At 36.9% G+C, this 22,587-nt stretch overlaps 1 protein-coding gene across 2 annotated transcripts in view; it reads right to left on the bottom strand.

Annotated features, from left to right (window-relative positions):
• The window catches only part of MBP (myelin basic protein), a 151,570-nt gene that overhangs the window by 27,408 nt on the left and 101,575 nt on the right, over positions 1-22,587 (bottom strand). For both annotated transcript variants that reach the window (XM_081951704.1, XM_081951703.1), the window contains exon 4: positions 8,151-8,584. In XM_081951704.1, the coding sequence (XP_081807830.1) occupies positions 8,151-8,584 (434 nt within the window). The remainder of the gene's footprint in view (positions 1-8,150; positions 8,585-22,587) is intronic.

Raw genomic sequence — 22,587 nt, 5'->3', positions numbered from 1 at the left:
AAGAAGTTGCCTAACTTAAATCAGAAATCCATTGGCAACTAAAGCATGGGGTTCTGTGCTCTCAAATTTTGGTAAGTATTTCCTCACTTTTACAACAGAAAGCTTCATTCAACTAAAAAGTTGAATTTGGGTCTTTTAGAACATTCAGAGTCTGTGACTAGAGAACTGGAGACAGAACCGTGTGGACAAAAATATGCTGCAGTCCCATAAGTTTGTTTGGAATTATTATCCAAAACATTAAAAATACACAACATAAACAATTGGGCACATAAAAGTAACTTTTTGGGATGAGCAGGGAATCCTCGCCCTGCTTTTTTGTATGGTATTGTGCAAAATTTTGATAACAAAATATACATTTTAATCCTGAGCTTATATTATTATTGCAGATTACCAGATTTATTAAGAACCACTGGTCAATATGTAAAAGCTGTATCTATAGTATTCTTCTGCATATGGGCAGCTATTAGTCAAATTCATGGTATATATTTGAAATTGTGCTTAATAGTTGAAATTCCTTCTTTCTCCTTTACTGTTGATTGGACATCTTGATTTTTGGCTTCAGAAAGCAAAAAAGATTGGAATTTGTCATGCAATTTGTCTAAATGACAATCTCCAACCAGTGGAGGTTGCTTTCAAAAATACAATAGTGGTTACTATCTTGAGTGGTTTTAATTTGAGGAAGGCTAAAGCTAATCGCTTTGGCTGTATAGCCACATCAGTAGTAATATGCTTTGCTCTACCAGTTGCTGAGCAACCGTAACAGGGAAGCCTGACTACATTCCTATCCTATGCACTGTACTCATGTCCTATTCATGCCCTACTCCTCCAAATTTCATATTGGTGTCTGGAAAACATTTCAAATATTGTTCAGAGGCCTATGTCAACATTAGCAGATTCCAAATGAGTTGTTGACAAGCAAAGAGAATCTTGGTTCATAACTTCAGTTGATGTGACTTTCTCTTAAAAAGTTTTTTGTTTTGAATCATGCCCTGAAGTATTAAGAGTTTTTCATTTGTGTATATTCAATACTTCCCTATTATGAATTCTATCATCTTATGCTGCAGGACATTTGAATCCCCAGATTCAACTCAAAAAGAGAATCTTAATGAAAGATAGTGTTGTTTACAGAAATATTTTTTCTTATACCTTAGTTTTCTTTAGAGAATTTCATGCTTGCTATTTAATTAAAAAAAAAAAGGATTAATTCCCAAGCTTGCTTGGAGAGCTAGAGAGTTGGCTGTCAGAAGTAAAGCATTTCATGTGGGAGGGAAATTATATATATATTTTGATATCAAAACATTGGTCAAACTTCAGCTAATGTGATTGCAGAATCTGATTTTGTTTTTGCCCAAGTATACATTTTATCAGATTTAATCTTTAGAGGTTGCATGTTGAGAGTGGGGTAGTTACCAATTAAAAGCAGAAAATGTTACCCCCCCCCATTTTTCATTTCTTCTAATCACTAACCCCAATAAAGAGCAGTTTGAACCTGTCAGAGTCTGAACTGATCTAAATATTCGATCAAGACCACAGGAAATCCAGTCAAAAGGTCCACGTCCTAGGATTCTCAGTCTGCTGCAGAAATCAGATCTGCAAATCTAAAGATCTCATTTCACCAACTCTGAACATTTTAGAAGAGCAAATGATGGTTTTCAGCATGGTTTGGACGGTAGTAAGTGTAGTTAAGAGCACAATTTATGGCTATAGTGGGAGAAAAGAGTGGTTTCCATAGAGAACACTATAAAAAAATCCAGTAAGAGGCAAGCACATTTTGTAGCAATCTCTGAAGGCTGAATTATTACATATCAGCAATGTGTACATTCTGAGGGTTATTTATTCATTTATTTAATTGAGCCAAACTGTAGATCCCTTTAACACGATCCATTTTATTTGAAGCTTGTTACAGTTATCTATTTTACATTTTCGTATTCTTCTCACCTCAAATCAGCTACCTTTTAAAACCCACATCGTTCTTGATCCCGATCAACAGAATACAGTATGAAAATATGTGACAATGAACATAAGATGTTAATGTATTAACATAACGTATTAACTACTTAGTACACCATTTTGCAGTGAGAAAGGTGCTTAAGAAGTCCTTTGCCAATGCTTACGAAGATCAAATATTGAAACAAAATCATGTTGATAATCACAGACTGTGGAAAGCTAGTACCGTTGATTATATATTTTACAATGCTACAATTTATATCTCAGTCGCACAAAATCTACAAGATTTTTATAGACACAACAAAGTTTTGAAATAAGAAAAAGTCACAGTACATCATTTCTTTCAGAAAGTATAATATACATATTGAAAGACTTAAGAGTGAAAACGAAAAGGTCCTATTGATGTGGCTAATTTCTCCAAATACATTGCACTGAAAGTACAGTCTATTATAGCTATTACCATTAAACTGAAACAAGTCTTTGCTTCATTTCATTTTACTTTCCACTTTGAGTGGTCTGTGATTAAATAAGAAGTCCCTGGTGAACCACAACTTCTGACATCATTGGAATTGTTGAACCAATAAATTACAATTATAAGATTCATAACAATGAAGCAAATTGAACAATAATATGCGACGTTAGCTTCTTCTGAATACCCCAGATAGAAACACAAGGACTCTCTGGTTTACTCAAGGCTTGTTGCAAAGAGAGAAGTAAAGGATGGAAGGTGTTTACAAAAGAACAATGAATATTTTAGGTTAATAAATCAAGAGATGATTGTCTGAATGTGACTTATATCATTCAATTCATATTAACGATGATCTAACATATGTTCTGAGGGGAAAAAAACCCAAGCTTTTTATTCCTGAAATATTCCTGTCCAGTTTCTTATTGACCAAATGTAAATTATCCGAAGCTTAACTGTAAAATATTTCCATCGATTTTAGATGCACCTATTTTTGAGAATTTAATTATATAAAATATTTAGACGCTACATTAAATACAAAAATGTGTCTGTTAGGTCATGAAGCCTAAAAAATTCGAGTATGTTTTCACCAGTGCATAGCTCCTGAGTAGCAATTTAGTTGTTAAACTGAAACAGTTTAGATGCTGACATGTCATTGGAATCTGGATTGCCAAAGCCATTCTGGAGTGCAGTGTAAATGGTTGTATTCTGGGTTTACAAAAGGAATTGGGGTCACTTAAAATCCACCTCTTCCAGTTAACTGCTACAAAATAAAATACAAAATCAAACTGAGTCTCTCAGTTTCTACCTTGGTGTTTTAACCACTACACCAAATTGGCTCTCAGTAAGTTATTTAGAAGTTGACCTATTTATTGACCTATTCATAATCAGGTCAATGAAAGATCTCCAAGTTTCATGCCACAAAAGGGTGCATTTGCATTCTGTGTAACTAACTCATAGGACCATCCTGTAACTGTTATGGGCTTAAAATGACAAACTAATTTTAAATGGTTAATAAAATAATAATCTGAGTAAGAAGGTATCAGAAGGTAATACTTTGATATAAAGAAATAATTTTATGTTCTATCATGAAAACAGAGTCATTTTTTCAAATGCACAAGGATCTAATCCAGCTTTCGAAAATCGTCCATTGAACTGACTCTTTGATATGATAATGTATGATTCACTTCAGTGAATCCTGGTGAATGCTTGCTTAAACACCATATTTGCCACTACGTGCATCATCTCCCCCCCCCCCCCCCGGGTTATTCTATAAAATGTTATTATTTGGAATTAAGAAGTTTTGAAACTAAACAGGCTTATAATATAACAATAAAAAATATCTCGGTGCTGGACTATAGAAACATGAATAATGGAGGAATGTATTGTAAATGACTGAGTTTGTAGAAATGGCTAAATTGTTTAATTAAGGAGACAACTGCATTACTTTTATAAAAGACTGGAAACCCTTTATAATGGTTTTGCTGAAAATGAATAAAAATGAACTGCTGATTTCAGGATGTATTGATTAAAAAAAAGTTAGTTTATGGGAAGAAAGGAGCTATGCAATATGGGAGGGTGGAAGTGATAATTGCTATGCTTGCAACAGCTGCAAAGAAAAATCAGAAATGGCTTCTTTAGACATTTTCCATTTTTGTTATTGTTCACTTTTTCTTTTATCCTTTTATAATCTGTTCCTCATTCTATTTATTTTACATTTCTGTAGTTTTTAAAATCTGCGTGAGACCTTCTTTTAATAAAACTTATTTGTAAAAATACCCCTCTGTGTCAGCTGGATATTCATTTTAAATTGTCAAAACCATTTGACTGGAGGTTGCCATCTGAGGTACAAATAGCCATCTTAGACAAATTACTCTTCCTTAATGGTGAAAAACATCTTTGGGGAAGCGCCTATCCTTTGCCATTCCATAAAATTCAGTTCATAGGGTTTCTTTGGAAATGTGGTTGTTAATGTTGCAGTTACTTGATTTTTACTTAAACATGTCATAGAGGTGATTTGGGGTCAACTTATATGACAACCAGACCAACAATTTCAACCCTCAGATTTGTTCTCCATTAACTTCAACTATTAAGTCTTCAAGAAGATGTTGGATAGCCATTTGTCTGAAATGGTATTGGGTTTCCTCCCTAGGCAGGGGGTTGGACTAGAAGACCTCCAAGGTCCCTTCCAACTCTGCTATTGTATATCTTGTATATCTTGTATATCTGTAATTTCTCACTATGCATATATTTAAGATGATATATAGGTTATTTGTGTCCTGCCACAAAGGTGCCTATAGTTATATATTCAGTTTCATGCCTTTTATTATTTTCCTATTCCTTCCTTTCACGTTTCTTAAACAACAAGAGAATCTGCATCCTGCAACGATGAAGAGGAGGTAGAAACAAAGTAAGTATTCTTCAGGCTTTCCTCCATCCTACTCTCTTTAAACAAAGCATATTATTATTCAAACATTGTGTTTTTTCATCCCTGGATATTAATAAGAAAATGTCTCCCTGTGAAGAATTTATAATGCTCTTTCACTGAATGTCAGCAGCTTCTCTGGACAAAAGGGTTACTGTGTTTGCTGCATTCCAACATTCACTGATGTGGGCAGATCAGTTATATAAACTAGGATTGCATTGCTTGGGGAAGGGATTTAATCATCATCCTAACTTACATTGAACTCTGGGAATCCTTTCCAACTGACTTTAGATAACTTTTCTGGTGGCTCAAGAAGCTCTTCCGTCTTATAACTTTACAAATCCAAAATACTTTTCACTTAAATAGGATCTGAAGTTTTTACAGAGGTATATGGTCATAATTTTAATTTGTTTGTTCCATTTGAAGAGAGGTCCTTGAGTACATTGTATGTGGGAATGACCTTGAGTGTCAGGTGGAAGAACGATAAGATAAGAGGCATCTGAGCCCACAAAAGGAAGAGATGCATGATAAACACTTCAGAAGGTTCTTCCTTCTTAGCTTCTTGCACTGTAAAAGTGAGGGGAGATACTGACAGGCAAGAATTCTCTTAATGTAACTTTACATTAAAGATGGAGTGTGTACTCATGAGTGTTTTTCTTGTCTGAATTACTTCTCAGGATTGACGGAGCGTTTGCTCCCTCGTGATTCTCATTGCCAAGGAATTTTCTTCTTTGAATACAATACAAGGGCAGCATGATTTCACTTTCAAGATGCTTTCAAAATTTACAGTGCTTGACTGTGTTAACTATTTATATACAATATTTAGACATTTAATAGGAGGGATAAAGTGTATTTCTGGCTATTCTGACATAGTTATGGACAAATCCTTTTCTGCCACTCACAAAAGTCAAGAAAGTCTAGGATGATAATAATTCTATGTTTTCCTAAAAGCATAAACATGCACACGTAGTATTAACACAAGTTTATAGCACTTACTGAATTAAGTTCCAGCATTGAATTTTTCCCGGAATGGATTTCTAGGATAATTTTTCATTACCAGCATTATTATTTCAGAGAATAAATAACACTGTTGCACAATGGCATAGCCATTTGTTAATGATTTTGTCTCAAATACCGACAGTCCAGCATTTAAAAGCAGATGTTCTGTTCCAGCTAGACAATATTTGGAACTGTTTATAGCTTTTTAGTTTCTGTCCTTGAGGCACTGAGTTTTAGGTTATGACAATTGAAATGCATCAGTGAAGGCAATGGAAACTAACAACTGTGAGCTATGAATCAACCATGCAAAACAATCATATATCATACAAAACTGTTTTTGTCTATATACAAATCCACTGTACAAGGTAAACAGCAGTTATTGCTCAATACAGAGCCATCTACAGCTTGAAGCAGATTTAATTCCCTACCACTAGGGGCTTGAAATGAAAACTTTGTGAAGGATGGTGTCTCAAAATCGTGACTGACTGATTATCATAATGTTCTTTTCATTGATCATAAATAGGTAATTTTACAAGCATGCCATATCAGTCAGTTTTGCCACTTCAAAACGTTTCTGTATATACAACAGGGGCCATTGATCAGCCTCGGCAGCACTCTAATAATACACAGAGTTTCAAACTTCCCCTGAAAAAGAATCTTAGGAGAGATTTTTTAACTACACTTGATTGTTCTTGCAGTAACTTTCTTGCTCTCCTCTTTCAAGGCTGTTCAATATATAATGTGAGTCCCCTTTACAAGAGCTAGACTGTGAAGCAATTCAATATCCTATTAAAAAAGAGAGTTGTAGCACCCAAACTTCTAGTTCTGGCTGCCAAGTACCATGATATAAAGAATTACTCGTAGAAATAGTCACCTGTATCTATAATAGTGTGCCAAGTTTCTTACTCTCCAATCCCAGCTGACGTATTTAGTGCTGAGATGCACTAAAATATCTTAAGGCTTCTGTATTTCCCCCAAATAAGATTTGAAACAGAACAGCAAAGCAACAAACAATAAAACCACTATTGAATTTAACTTATGGACAGTAGATATAAATCTACATTGTGGAACTCAGTCGTTGAGCACATAAAGAGATACAGTGGCAGAGAAAAGATATTTTTTGCCTAAAGATATAGAATGGAATAAAATACATCAACATGGCTTTTCTTACAGCAATATAAGAAACTGCCTTGCTGCTCTTAAGACTGCTGAGCTATTAGCAAACTCAACATTGTCCACACTAACTGGTATTGCTTGTTTGGGCTATAGGTTAAGGAATGCCTTCCAGTTTGGTCAGGACATGCTATTGGTTGGACTTTTCCCATGCAAATGATTTGCTCTACACTTTGCTGGCCCTCTAGCACCGTTACCTACACCGCAAAGAATCTATCCAACCAGAAAGCAATTTAAGAAGTAATTAGAAGAGCCAAAAAATGAAATGATTTAGACAAAATATTACAGTGATATATAACATTAAAAGATGAAACAACAGGCAAGCATCTCAGCACCTTCGTTTTGCTTTCTCTTTATCCCATTCCTATTGTTTACATAGGGGCATGATATTTTCTACTAACATCCCCACTCAAAAGTAAAAAGAGTTATTTCTCATGTTCCACCACAAAATTGATGTTCGTCAAAAGTGCAGTTAAATATACTTAATACAGGCATGGTCTAATTTTACCACACTTTTCATTTTGTTTGAGGGAAAAGAGAATATTAGGCTTTGACTGGATTTCACATTTGCTCTGCATTGCAATAGTCTTCTAATGCTGCCTAGTGCCATGGAATTGACCACAGGAACAAAAACAGATATTAAACTAATACACTTTAATTAACCAAAATCACTGCATAGAAAGATATCATAGAAGTATTGCATCAAATTATAAACATTCTAAGATTCTTCTCCAGGCTTTCAGAAACTCTGCAAGCAGTGTGATAGGAGGGGGGGAAAATCAACAGAAGACTACACCTTTCTCAATATACACAAGGTGAGTTTTACAACAAGTAAACAACAAAGATCCTGACTTCTGAAAAATCCTAACAATCAAAACTGAGGCATCCAGTTAGAAGATTAAGGACAAGACAATGTTCCTAGTCATCTCAAGTGTATTATATTTTTTGTAGGGATATTTTCTCGTGCACTATTTTAAACTTCGGACTAATAACCAACATTGCATTAGAACTTGATACACAACATCCTTTTTGGCTAAGCCAATTCTTGCTCTTTGGAGATTATTCAGTTCTTGTGATTTTTCTCCCACCCTCCTTTTAGATTTCTTGCTGCTAATCTGTTCTCCTTTCCTCTGAGCTCACCTTGCCCCGCCTCGGATAATGCTTGTCACCGCCAAAGAATCTGCCCAATGAATCAAGTAGACTTGGTTCCCTGTATCTTCGTGGAGATCCATGTCTAGCATGGTCTATGGTACTTGCAGTTGCAAGTTTGGAACCATGCCGGAAAGAGGATCGTTTTTGTGAAGCCATCAAATCCGAGTTCTCAGAAGCTGCTGCTGCTGCACTGTCCTCCTGAATGGTCTGTAGCTCATCTGATTCAGAGGGCCGATCTTTGAAGGTGTTGTCTTCTCTGCCTGGGGCATCTCGGGAAAAGAGGCGGACCAAATGGGGGCGACCAGTTGTGTCAGCTGGGTTGGCTTCCTTCCAGGCATTCTTTGGATCCGCTGTGCCCTTGGAGTCTGTCACCGCTCTGCTCTTAGTGGAGGTCCCATTGTTCTGGTTCACATCTGCCTCTCCTGCAAACAACAAGGATGAGATATGAATACGGGCCTGTGAAAAACAGAATGTTAGAACAATGGTGCTTTCTTCCCCTTGCCTTCAGTTAGCTGCTTCACACAAAAACCATAGATTATATGCAACTGCAACAGATCTGCCTTTTACTGAACTTAAGACAAACATATACAATTAATATTTTATATATATATGTATATGTATATGTATATATTTATCAGCACAAATGCAACACACACACACACACATACTATTAAAAATTATAAATTGCAATGTACCACACAAGTTCATTGTATGTATGTTGTGCACTGACAATAAAGGAAATTATTAATTATTAAATATTATTATTAATAAAATTATTTGTATTAAGATGATGTGTATCTATTTATTCACTTGAAGTCAGTCGTTAGAAAGACAACGTTCCTTAAGCGATTGTTATGGTAATCTATTACCAGAAATTGCTAAATGATTCCCAATTCAAAACTTAAGATGAATCATATTTAAATGTACCATATATTTCTTTATTAAATTGCAAGACTTTATCCTTTTACAAAACCCCACAAAGCTTCCTGTCTGTTACCTGAATGCTGATTTTCCTGATGTGATTGATTTCCACCAATATTAACATAGGGTGCAAAGTAATACGTGACGTTTCTTTAGATGAGGATAAGGCAGATGTGGTTTCTTTCGTTGCTTTTACCTGTGTCCCATTTTTTCCCCTGATGTGCTTTTCAGGTTGTTATGAAGAAGCAATGGAGCCTGACTGATGAACATTTGTGAGAACCCTCATCATTGCAGAAAGCATTTCAAGTTATTAATACCCGGCCTATGGCAATAAATTATATTAACATTCTAAATGTACAATGTAACATTTCCTTGTGATTTCACAATGTGTTCCTCATTTGCAACTGATAGACTGCTGCCCATTTGCAGTAGTGACAACATCCAATCAAGATAGCAGTGGCCTTTTAAAAATGCTGATTGTCACTCATATTTTAAGGTGCAATGCTTCACTCAATAACAGCTGCCAATTTTAATTGCATGAAATATGGCATTAAAATTAGTTTTGCTTCATCACGACAGCCCCAATTAAGGCTTTGGAACCAAAAGCCATGTTTTCATTAATAATATTTTTGCCACCTTCCTTAACTTCAGCCACTTTTTTGCTGACTCTAAATGTATAAAATTAGAATGGATATGTTAATATGTTGCAATTGAGCATACATCTTGTTAGACAGAAACTTTGAGGCTAAAATAAAAATCATATTAAGATTTGATGGAAAAAAAATTACTTGTTAACACTAAGCAAATTCTATACCATAATGCACATTCATTATACAAGAAAAAGAAAAAGAACAATGAAGGTATTGTGTCTAATTAAATGCATTAACAAAACACCAGAGCATCTGCATGCTAATATTTTTACTACAGTTGTGCTTTTGTAAAGGAATGCATTTAATTCTGGACAACAATGGAGGACATTTGTGCCACAAAAGACGCTTCTCTCAATCCCAGCAAGAATATCTTACACGATTCTTTAGTAAAGAAGTTTTACACTGACAGTTTTTATTCTCCTATTCCTTGTGATAGGGTCATAATTGGTATGGTATAGCATAATGTGAAGGCATGTACAACTTGTAGACTTTGACAGTGAAGATGCTAACCACACAAAAGTACTCCTTGGCACCGTGCCTATAGGTGCCTCTCTTGAAGCTTGGAGTTAGTCTCACCAATTTCTTTTTAAAGATTGTTTTTTTATAAGAAGTAATAATTAAGTGGGAAGCCAGCTTGCTGGCAAAGTACTAACCCCCAACATAGTATCTTCTGAAACATTCTAATGAAATAAGGATGGTAGGCTCAAACCATGTCTAATGCTTTGTTTGAAAATATAACCAAATAAACCAAATAAAATATGAAGTAAGCTGGATGGTCAAGGTATCCTAGAGAAGGGGCCTCCAATCCGTGGGTCGTGGAGTGGCACAGCTCTGCGGCATGCCAGAAACTTGGCCACATAAATAAGCAAAGCCCCATCCATGGGATACAGGCAGGACCCGAAATCACACCTCCTCTGATCCCTGGAAAAACCTCTCCCCTCCCCCCGGAACTGGTCCCTGCTGCCCAAAAGGTTGGGGACTGCTGTTCTAGAGGATACATGAGTCTTTTTTGTATGGCAATGTCCACAACATGGTCTCTGAATTCCAAATATGCCCATCAGTTTACTAGATTTACATTCACTTGAGTAATACAACTTAGTTTTTCTATGGCTCGGGTTCCTATCAAAATTTGTCAGCTCCGAATATTCAGGGTAAGAGAAGATGTATCAGTGAAGTTGCTGATAAGTTAACCAACAATCCCTATCAGTTCCCATGAAAAATGGATTTGAAGAAATACACATAATATAGTAGCATTAGAACAGCTCTGCTGCATCAGGCCAAGGCCTACTTTAGTCTAACATTTAGATGACTTACCTTGTCAGTGGTTGACCCTGTTCTTGGTAACATCCTGCCTTCAGATTTAAGAAAAAATTCCAACCCTCTGAGTGTCAAACGATCTTCAAAACATACTTATTCCCCATAGCTCTGAAGCTGCCTTAGTTAGATTGTAAATGGTTTTTGATTGTATTTCTATTGATTGGTAGTATAAACTGCTGTCAACTCTTTCAGAAAAGCCAGGCAGGGAACAGGCAGCACAAGGACTACCTGAAGTCTACTTTACTTTTATAGTGTATATTAAAAGGCTCTTGAATGCCTGCCTGAGTTTGATCTTTCTTCATCTTCTTATAATAAATGGAATCAAGCTAGAGTTTCTTCTTTCTCAGGACTGAATTGTTATTTACTGTACTTAACAGTTCTTATGTTTCCCCTAGTCAAGATCATCTCTGTAAAATGGAGGGTTATGAATAATTGTACAAATAGGCAAATACATGTTATTTTCAGAGTGACCAATCAGATGTTTCTTAAGTGCTCTCCAGCAAGAACAGACACATAGCTCTCTTCCCTTGTGTTTCCCCTATAAGTTGTATTGGGTGGCATGTTCCAGATGTTTTACATAAAACTTATAAAATGAGTTTTAAATTTTCCTCCTGGTGGTGGCTCAGTGGCTAAGATGCTGAGCTTGTTGATCAGAAGGTTGGCAGTTTAGCAGTTTGAATCCCTGGTGCCGCGTAATAGAGTGAGCTCCTGTTACTTGTCCCAGCTTCTGCCAACCTAGCAGTTCGAAAGCATGAGAAAATGCAAGTAGAAAAATAGGAACCACCTTTGGTTGGAAGGTAACAGTGTTCTGTGAACCTACAGCGTTTAGTCATGCCAGCCATATGACCACGGAGACGTTTTTGGACAGTGCTCGCTCTTTGTCTTTGAAACGGAGATGAGCACTGCCCCCTAGAGTCAAGAATGACTAGCACATATGTGCGAGGGGAACCTTTACCTTTAGGAGCAATGATTATATCCAAGATCCATCTATGAATACAGAGACTATACATTTCTGATGTCAACACAAGAACACATTCCCCTGAATTGCTTTAAGTGTTGGTACCTGCAGCCTCCCTTGCATTTATTTGTGGTGATATTTCAAGTTTCATTACAAGCAAAAACATGGGACATGAAAAAGCATTCAGGAAAAATAAATTACCATCTGTCAAGTGTGGCTTAAAGATTGGAAGAAAACTTCTGGCTCTTCGCAGATTTTCACACAGTGGGGGGAAAATGAACTCCTGCTGAGATGAGATTGAAAAAACAGCCCTAAAGCAAGATTCTGTAGTGTACACCTAATGTTCAGCACATCTTTGTTTTCTAACTACTTTTGGCTTGGAAGTTGGTTATTTAGAATATGGTGTAGGGAGAGAAGGAGCAGAAAACAAAAGTCTGTGGTAATAGGTGGTGGGATTTGCTATGGCAGTAATTTGGAATGTATGAAAAGCATGTGGCAGCCATCCATATCACCCCACAGAGACCTTAAACAAATACACACATACAAACTCTGAATCAAAGCCTTTTCAACAAGGAAGTTCTATTAAAACACCCACAGATTTCAAGTAAATGTAATCTTTTGTGTTTCTGGAACGTGTAGTTTTTTAAAATTTAATTCTAGCATTTCATAGCAGAGTTCATAAACAGTGCAATAATAATATGTATTTTCTGGGATCCTTTACCTGTAGGTGTTTGTCTCCTACTTTTCAGAAGAAAGCATACAACTTTCTTTTTCTATATGATATGCTGCAGTCAAGGAATGCTGCTTCATTTTGATATTGATATTAAATAACCTAAATTGACAATCTTACATATGGCAGAAACCTTCTGACTGGCAACCCAATTTGTGACAGTAAGCTACACATTACGCATTAAGGGGTTATTTCCCAAACCTCCCATTTTTATTCCACTAAATGTCGTAGGGCTTCTTCATGAGACCTTGAAACTTTTTTGGAAGTAAACTTACCAGGAAACTTTTAAGCATTCTTCCGACAAGAATAGGAAGATATATTTTTTAAACATGATTTAGATATTATGAAGTTGATCAGTTGGAGTGTATAATGAAAAGCATTTACATAAATAAAGAAAAGAGTCCTGTCAATTATGTTATTTTCTTTCTAAGACTGGTTTTAAGATGGGGATGCAACTTACTAATTTTGTATATGTTAACTGCAATTCCTATTTCAATATAAAATTTACCTTTTAAGATGCTAAAACTTTGTTTTTATGGGTGGTTGTTTCAAAAGTGTGCCTGGAGAATTGCTAGACGCTCTTTTCCTTTTGAAAAATGTAATTTATTTTAAAAAGTTCTATTAAGCTCTCCAAATATGATTATTTGCTGCTGTTAGTTTTTATAATTGCTGTATTAATATTTTTTAAAGTTTACTGTAATAGTTTTTTATTATGTATAATTAGGAATTGCTGGGTTGTTTCTAATCCTCATGAAAAATAAAATAAGAATGATAAAAATAGTAATAATAGCAGTAGTAATAAGGACTGCAATATATTATTGCATTAAATTTTAATATTTATGATAAGTCTTTAAAATAAATAACAATTTTTAAAATGTGGACCAGAAACATCCACAGTGTATTAAAAGTGGTGCAAAGATGTAAGTTATGGAAGGTAGTTTAATAAATTTCTTTAGTCATTAAAATTTTTCTAAGTTTAGAAATAAATTATTTAAAAAATAGATATCTCATTTTTGCACATTTATAAAAGAAATATCCAAGGGAGAAAACTGAGAATTTCTGCGGTTCCAGTTGAGTATATCATAACATGGACTAAAATGTGAAAGGAAACTTCAAAGATTTTTGAAAATTGAAAATCATATTGTTCTGCAGAAAATCTATTTCTGTCATCCGAGAGATATAGGTAGTCCTCAACTTACAGCCACAATTGAGACCTGAATTTCTACCGCTAAATGAAGCAGTAGTAAAACAGGACATTACATGACCTCATTGCTTAGTGACCGCAAACCAAGAACAGGGATCATTAAGCGGTGGGAGTCCTAGGTAAGAAGTGCAGGGGCTGAGGGATGCTCAGGGATGCCCAAAGTAAGACACGCATGAGTTGGGGGGAGATATATGCTGTAATGCAACTCAAAGCTGTAGCTGCCTATGGAAGTCTCAGCTGCCCCAATCCAGTAGTGTGACGCAAAACTGGGAAGCTTCAGTTGCCTTACCTGGTCCAACAGTCTCCTCCTATATCTCCCCATGCCTGATTTATGCCATTTTGGGCACCCTGTACAGGGGCAGTCATTAGCAGAAGTGCTGGGGCTGGAGCTAAAGTAGAGACCCAGGGCCTTCAGCAGTCTTAGTCAGCTGCCACTGCTCCCAGGCACTTACTTTAGACCCAGGGCCACTGCTGTCACTGATAAATGCCACCTCGAGCCCCCCATTGTGACCAGCCATTGCAGCACCATTGTGAAAGGACCCAGTTTCCCCCTGCCACTATGTGCTTCACAGGTTGTGCCACGCCCCACTGACCTTCGCTGTTTTTTTCTCCTGCTGCTGACAGGCATGCCTGGACTATGTGAGGCAAAGGCTGACTGCACCAGACTGTCTTTCTGAGGTCATCTCGGGCCATTTGCCAAGCCTCTTGTGCCGTTCCTTCTCCAAATTGCATGCCTCATTCTCGTGAATCCTTTGGAAACCTTCGGGTTCTCTCCAAGACTCGTGAGAAAGGGGTGCACGATTTGGAGAAGAAATGAAAACCGCGATTTGGAGAAGGAAGTCTTCCAAAACTGGGGGTGAAGTCAGGGCCTCAGGATGGGGCTGAGGCTACTGAATGGCCTGGGCCTTTGTAGCCGGTGGGCTGCCATGTGACCAAATTTTCATCACGTGACTGCAAGGGGCACTGCAACAGCCATGATTTCAGGTTTGGGTTGTAAATCCAGTTTTTAAGCACCTTTCCACTGTCAAACGGTTGCTGAACAAATGACCATAAGTCAAAGAGTATCTATAGTCTCGCACACTCACTCACACACACATCATATAAACAGAACATTAGGAGTTTCTCTGACTGCTCTGTTTGGAAGTTCATGACAAATGAAATAAAAGCTAATATTAACATTTTTTTGTCATTAAATTGTTACATAGTTTCACTCATTTTCCCTCTCTTCTTGAAATATGTTAAGATCCCACAAAGGATACTTTCCTCAGGTTCAAAAGTACAGATAGTTCTCAACGTAGGACCACAATTGAGCCCAAAATTTCTGTTGCTAAGCAAGTGAGTTTTGCCCGATTTTCATATTATAGCATCAGAGGTTGCATTCAGCAGTATCCAGAGCTGACCAGTTCTGGAGATCCAGTAGCGGAAATTTTGAGTAGTTCAGAGAACTGGTAAATACCACCTCTGACTGGCCCTGCCCTCATCTATTCTCTGCCTCCCGAGTCCCAGCTGATCGGAAGTAAATGGGGATTTTGCAGTAACCTTCCCCTGGAGTCAGGAGGGAATGGAGATTTTACAGTATCCTTCTCCTGCCATGTCCACCAAGCCATGCCCACAGAACCGGTAGTAAAAAAAAATGAATCCCACCGTGGTGGTGAATTTGGTAGTATGATTGACTTTTTTATATTGACATACTACACCCCAAATTTGGCTTTGAAACATAAGCTATAGTTTAATTCCTGGTCGGAATCTGATCTTGGAGGGAAGCACTGAATCCAGGAACACAAAAGAAATATAGAATAATAAGGATGGAAAATGAAAATACAAAGCTCATTCTGGGTTTAAGTTATGCCACTCAAAATTAATATCAGAATAAACTTAGTGAATTATATTAGGTTTAGGTTTAGGTTTATTAAATTTATAGACCGCCCCCTCTCCCCGTAGGGACTCGGGGCGGTGTACAGACCGTTCGTGTATAAAACAACAAAACATAACATAAAACACCAGACAAAACAACGCAAACATACCGTCTGTATATACAACCCAAACTAATTAAATAATTAAAAACAATTCTAAAACCAATTTAAAACCCCAAAATTTAAAATTTAAAAAGCCATCCAGGAAGGTCAGTAGTGGGTGTTACCTGTAAGTACAATTACAATTACAATTAGGCCAGGCCGGCTAGTCGAAACAGGTGGGTCTTGAGTTTCTTGCGGAAGGAGCGGAGGTCCAAGGTGGTTCTAATATCGGGGGGGGAGGTCGTTCCAGAGGGTTGGGCCCATCACAGAGAAGGCCCTATTCCTAGGCACCACCCGCCCGCACTGCTTAGCAGAAGGTACCCGGAGGAGTCCCTCTCTGTGAGAGCGGATTGGTCGCAGGGATGTGTGGGGTAGAATGCGATCCCGCAGGTAACTAGGTCCCGAGCCATATTATATGTCCCCTTTAGCTAAAGGTGGTTACAATGTGCAAAGTTAGAAATTTAACATCTAATAATGTTTTACATTTGTTAACAATCACCTTCCAGGTTTTCTTCTAAATTGACCAAATGTTGCAGTTATGAGGGGAATGGTCTCTATGATCAGTAGATTTACTGTAATGATGCTTTAAAATAACAGGCGAAAGGCACCTCACTTAAATCCTTATACAATGGACAATGTAAGAAATAATGAACAATGTCTTGTACGCAACGCAAACATATGCCCAAAGGCATTCTTCCAAAAGAATGTTAGAATACTGTCTTGTTAAAGGAAAGAAAAGGCATAGATTGAAATCCGAACTTGGTAAAAGCTTGCTGAATTTTCAAAAACTGGAAATAGCTGGCTTCACAATACTCCATCTTTACTGAAAGATTTTTTTTAAAAAAATTGGTAAACGAGAACCTCAAACTATAGACCCTTTTTACCTGCGTCAAAACCCAATTCTTCAGGGGATGTTAAAAACCATCTGGCAGTGAAGAAAGACAGCTGTAAATTGACGAACTTGGAATCTCTTCCTTGAAAATTTATGCTGAGCAGTTTCTAAACTTTAATAACAAAACAAACAATTGCCTAACCTATTGTGATAAAAAAAATAAAGAAAAATGTATGTGGATAATGAGCTCACAAAATCAAAAGCTACAAGATAGATTTTCTTGCAAGATTTATTTCAAAATTTCACTGTAGATACGGTACTTGAAACTACAAAAAAATAGTCATCTAATCGAGCAAGCATTCAAATTTGGAGGCTTTCTTTAACTATAGGAAGTCCTCAGCCTACGACCACAATTGAGCCCAAAATTTCTATTGCTAAGTTAGAAATGTGTTAAGTGAGTTTTGTCCTACTTTACAACACATTTGTTAAGGGAATCATTGCGGTCGTTAAATTAGTTAACACAGTTGTTAAGTGAATCTGGTTTCCCCAATTGACTTTGCTTGTTAGAGGGTTCACATGACCCCAGGACACTGCAACTGTCATAAATGTGAATCAGTTGTTTTACAATCCAAATGTAAATTACATGACCATGAGGTCATAAGTGTGAAAAATAGTCATAACTCACTTTTTTTCAGTGATGTTGTAACTTTGAATGGTCACAAAGTGACTGTTGTTATGTCAAGGACTATCTGTATTTTCATTATTCTGATTTTGGAATAAGAAATCTTTACATAAAGTACTAAACTGGTTGATACTCCCAAGAGTCCTCTCCTGTGTTTCAATATTTCTACCAGGTCATCATACACAATAAACTAATAGTTTGCTCTGCCAGGTATTTGAAGAAAAAAAACAAATGCAACGTTCCCTTAAGAACTGTTGTGTTGACCTACATCATAGAACAGGGTGGACTGACTCATTTCCTTGTCAAATCCTTTTTAAGACTTTAAAAATCACCTAGAAACCTCAACTCCCCACTACGGTGAATAGGATAATTGCTCTACGAAAATGTATATGTCACATTCTTTATTATAGATAAAGGCTGATTATCTTTGTCACTGTATCTAGAGCACATACAGATATTTCTCACACTACTGGGAAACATGTTTCCCACCCATATTGAATTTGGAGGAAGCGGAATTGCATATTGCTGAATGTTCTCTGATGAAATCTAGAATTGTTCTTGAGTCATCTGCCATTAATAAACACCTTCCAGTCATAATCATTCTTTCACCCTGCACTGTAACAAAAATCACAGAAAAAGATGTCCTACCATTGTCTCTGCCTACTTACTGTGTCTCAAGTCTCAGATATAAAACAAATGAGGTCGGTAAAATGAGGATCCAGATTGTTGAGAGCAATATGCTCACTCTGTAAACCGCTTAGGGCAATAAAGCAATGTGAAGCGGTATATAAGTCTAAGTGCTATTGCTAAATGGCAATAAAGTTTAATTTTACAAAGATGACATTATGTTACTAACTCCATGGCAGCGGTGGATTTCAAATTTTTTTACTAGCGGTTCTGAGGGCATGGCTTGGTGGGCGTGGCATGACTTTGTGGACATGGCTTGGTGGGCGTTTAATTTTGTATAGTACAGCAAATCGTTATTTACTCATTCTTTTTGAAGTAGATTTGGCTGAGAGAGAGTGATAGGCCCATAGTCACCCATCCAGCGTTCATGCCTAAGAAGCTGGTATAGAGTTATGGTTCAGGTATTGGACCGATATGAAGAGGATCCAAGTTTGAGGCTACTCCCATTTTCTCTGCATTTGAAACAAAATTATTAAATTATAAATTTCTAAAGCTCTTTATTTCACTCAATGCATATTAACATCGAGTTGGGTGCAAACCAGTGGTGGGATTCAAAATTTTTTACTACCATTTTTATGGGCGTGGCTTGGTGGGTGTGGCAGGGGAAGGATACTGTAAAATCTCCATTCCCTCCCAATCAGCTGGGACTCGGGAGGCAGAGAATAGATGGAGGGGGGAGTCAAGGGTGTTATTTACTGGTTCTCCGAACTACTCAACATTTCTGCTACCGATTCTCCAGAATGGTCAGAACCTGCTGAATGCAACCTCTGTTCCATGGGTAGTGATGGGTAGCTAACCATTACGTGGGTAGAGCTTTCCAAATCAGCTTTCTGCCAATGCTATTCAGTTCATTTGATGTCACAGTTGTAGCGTCACCTGCAGTGAACCAGTTAAGTGAAACTCTTTGTAGGCAGCAAAGTGGGCTTCCTCATCTGCTGGAACCTCTTTCCTCATCCCCTAATTGCTTCTCAGTACACGATAATTTTTGTGAATGAATCCGTGACCCATAATGATGACGATGTTATGTCAAGCCATCGTTGGTGATACAGTTACAACAGCCAGCCATTCCTTTGCATACCTTTGAGAGGAGTGTACGTAATGCCAAATGCAGCATAAAAGTCAAATTGTAGTTAGATCATGGTCTATTCCTGCAGAGTTTGCACTGGGAAAGCCTATTCATTGGGAGGAGATACAACAAAGCTGGAGATTCTGTTATTTCCCCTTTTTAATAGAAAAATGTCTCCTATTGTCATTAGCTGGTGATGCCCTCATAACGAGTCATAAACTGAGTCTACGCTTCAAGATTTTACACCTGAGTGGAGTAGCTCAGTGCTATGATACAAAAGGCAATAAGCTACAGATCCAACCAAAATTGTGATCTCATTTCAACTTCTCTTCTGACATGTTTTTGAGACTAAAGACTTATAAGACATCACTGATCCATCTTATAAGACATTACTGATCCAACTTGATTTTTGCTTATTTTGCTGGATGAAAGTCTGTTACATAGAAATGGGAAAGGATAACTTCCCTGCATGGTTCCTAGTGCAGGATTTGGGCTTATCACAGCATGCTGCTTAAGAGTCCTCACAAGCATGCTTCAAAAGACTCTGTTATGGAGTTAGCAGCTCTGCCCCCTGCTCTTCTCCCAAGTCTTTTTATGGTGCTGAAATTTTTATGGTGCTGAAATAAGAGCCATGTCGACTCTTGATGATTCTATGGGCCGGGTATCCATGTCTTCCGATCTTGCACTACTTTTTTTGAGTTGTTCTATACTTTGGTTGGTGTCAGTTTTGATGTCCAGCCATCATGTTCTTTGGTGGTCTGGATTCCTTTTACCGCTATTTCTTCATGTGTTTCTCCAGTTATCTCACCCACATAACATGGCCAAAATAAGTGAGACGTAGTTTCGTGATTTTGCCTTCCAGTGGCATGGCTGGTGTTATGACCTCCAGTGCTTGCTTGTTAGTTACCTTTGCTGTCCAAGGACTAGGACATACAGAGAGGCCATTTTGTTGTGCCTACAATTCCTAAAATTCTCCTTTACTGATTTTTTTGCTTGACTTTAGAGATCATATTATATAGTTCTGCAAGCGGATATTCTCAAGAGAAAAAGGACCTTGTTAAATAAGCAGGGATGGATTACAAAAGGGAAGGAAATAATCAATAAAATCACCAGGGCTGAGAAAATTACAAGTCTATCGGAACAGACAAAACCGGTAAATAAAAATAAAGCCAACACTAAAGCAAAACAGCAAGGGAGATTAAAAAAAAACACACTGGAAAAAAATCATAGATAAATAAATGGAATTGGGTAGCATACTCCACACTAAATCTGCCTTACTGAGCTGGAACTAAAAAAAAAACAGTTTTAAAAGGAATAGAACTGTGAGGGTTTAAAACTAGCCTAGCACATAACAAAATGTCACATTTTAATTTAATGTTTCTGAGGATTACTGAGACATATCATCAAAAGCAATATAAATTCAGTACACCATGCAGTATGAATAAACAGAGAGCACTTTGGCTTCTATTATTCCCCCCAAATATGTACTTAGAACTTTCTCAGACTTTTTATGTATAATTTATGGAACCCTACATAAAAGGAACACAGAGGCTTTTTTTTTTTTCACATACTGCACACAGCTGAAGAATTATTCTCCCCAGAGGTTTATCAATGCTTAGCCTGAATAGCTTCTAGAAAAGCTGCAGAACTTTTCATTTCTGGCTTGTCACTCAACAGAGTTACACAGGTGTAGGATAATTATAATTTAATAGGGTAGTTTGATGACATTGTGTTTAACAACAACAGCATGGAGAATGCCAACGCAGATTTATCATTTTAAAATGCAGATATTTGGATATTCTATTATCCCTTCATTTAACTCTTTAAAATTTTATTTTTTAATTACTAAAAAGAAATGCATTTGAAAAACCTTTAAAAGGATTGAAAGCTAGTTATCAAAATATACCCATTTATTTCATGTATACTTGGCCTTTCTACTTTAACAAATACTCAAAATGGTCATACATGTCATCTTAAGAGCTCTTTTCTTTCGTTTTTATAAAGAGAGAGAGAGAGAGAAAAAAGAGAAGTAACATTTACAAAATGTCAGTGAGCTCTGTTTCAGCTGTTTTTGTATCATTCAACTCTCAGCAACCTTTTTTTTTGTAATAATTTTTTATTGTTTTTGTCTTTTTATCACATATTACAATCTTTATATCAACAGTTTGTACAATGTTACATCGTCGTATCTGTGTATGTTTTCCTCTCTTTACCATATATTACAATCTTTATGTCATCTTATCTATACATTTTTATGATATTTAACATATTTACCTATTTTTATATACAGTTCTATGTTTGTTTATGTATATTGTTTTTGGCTTAATTGTTTTTCTTATTATCCAACCATTCATACCACTTATTCCAAATTTCGTAGTATTCCGATTCTTCTTTGTCCTTTAATTTTTGAGTTAGTTTGTCCATCTCTGCGCACTCCAAGGTTTTTTTTATCACTAATTCGCCTGGCGGTGTATTATTTTGCTTCCAGCATTGAGCAAAGGCAATTCTAGCTATAGTTAATATATGTGTTAGTAGATATTTAATTTTTTTTGTATAGTTCCCTTTAATTATTCCTAGTAACCTTTTTATTCAAAGGCAATATTTATCAAAAAGGAAAATGATAGTGAATGTAAAATGACACCTCTTCCCCAGTCTGGAATAATAGAGAGAAAAGAAGAGTTAAAAAAAAAACTACATATAAATATAAATTAAAATCCTTTGCTATGTTAAGCTTTTCTACACAATCATTGCCCATTCTCATTTTAGAAGAAACCAAGAGGAGGAGGAAGAGGACAAGGAAGGAATTTTTTGGGATGAGTGGAGGATTAAGGAGAAAAAAAAGACAATTGCATTGGAAACAGAATGAGAAGGAATAAAACAGAATGGAAGAAAAACAAGGAGAATGGGTAACTGAACAGCAACAGAAAAAAATGTTATTTAAATGCTACCTAAAGCTTCCTTGTATGCAGAGGTGGTATTCTACTGGTTCGGACCGGTTCACCCGAACCGTAGCGGAAATCATGGATGGCCCCGCCTATTCGCCCAGGCTCTACAGCATCCCATTTAGCGCATTCGCAGAAGGCTGTGTTCATGATCGATGGTGGTGCATGCAAGCGAAGGGCGCATACATGCTCACATCTGTGAACCGGTAGGGAAGGTAAGTGAATGCCACCCCTGCTTGTATGGTCTTGTAATACCTTAATTCGGGGTAGAGTCAGGGTGACTGGATGGAGATAAGTGTTTACTGGTTGGAAACCCTTCCTGACCCCATGTGGAGTTTATTAACTAAAGATACTACCTAAAGGGATTAAAAATCACCCGGCAAGTGAGGTGGATTTCTGCCGGTATGCCCTATATTGGGAA

The sequence above is a fragment of the Natrix helvetica genome, assembly GCF_964273705.1.
Source record: "Natrix helvetica genome assembly, chromosome: 4".
Classification (NCBI taxonomy): domain Eukaryota; kingdom Metazoa; phylum Chordata; class Lepidosauria; order Squamata; family Natricidae; genus Natrix; species Natrix helvetica.
This window is presented reverse-complemented; position numbering and strand designations above follow the sequence as displayed.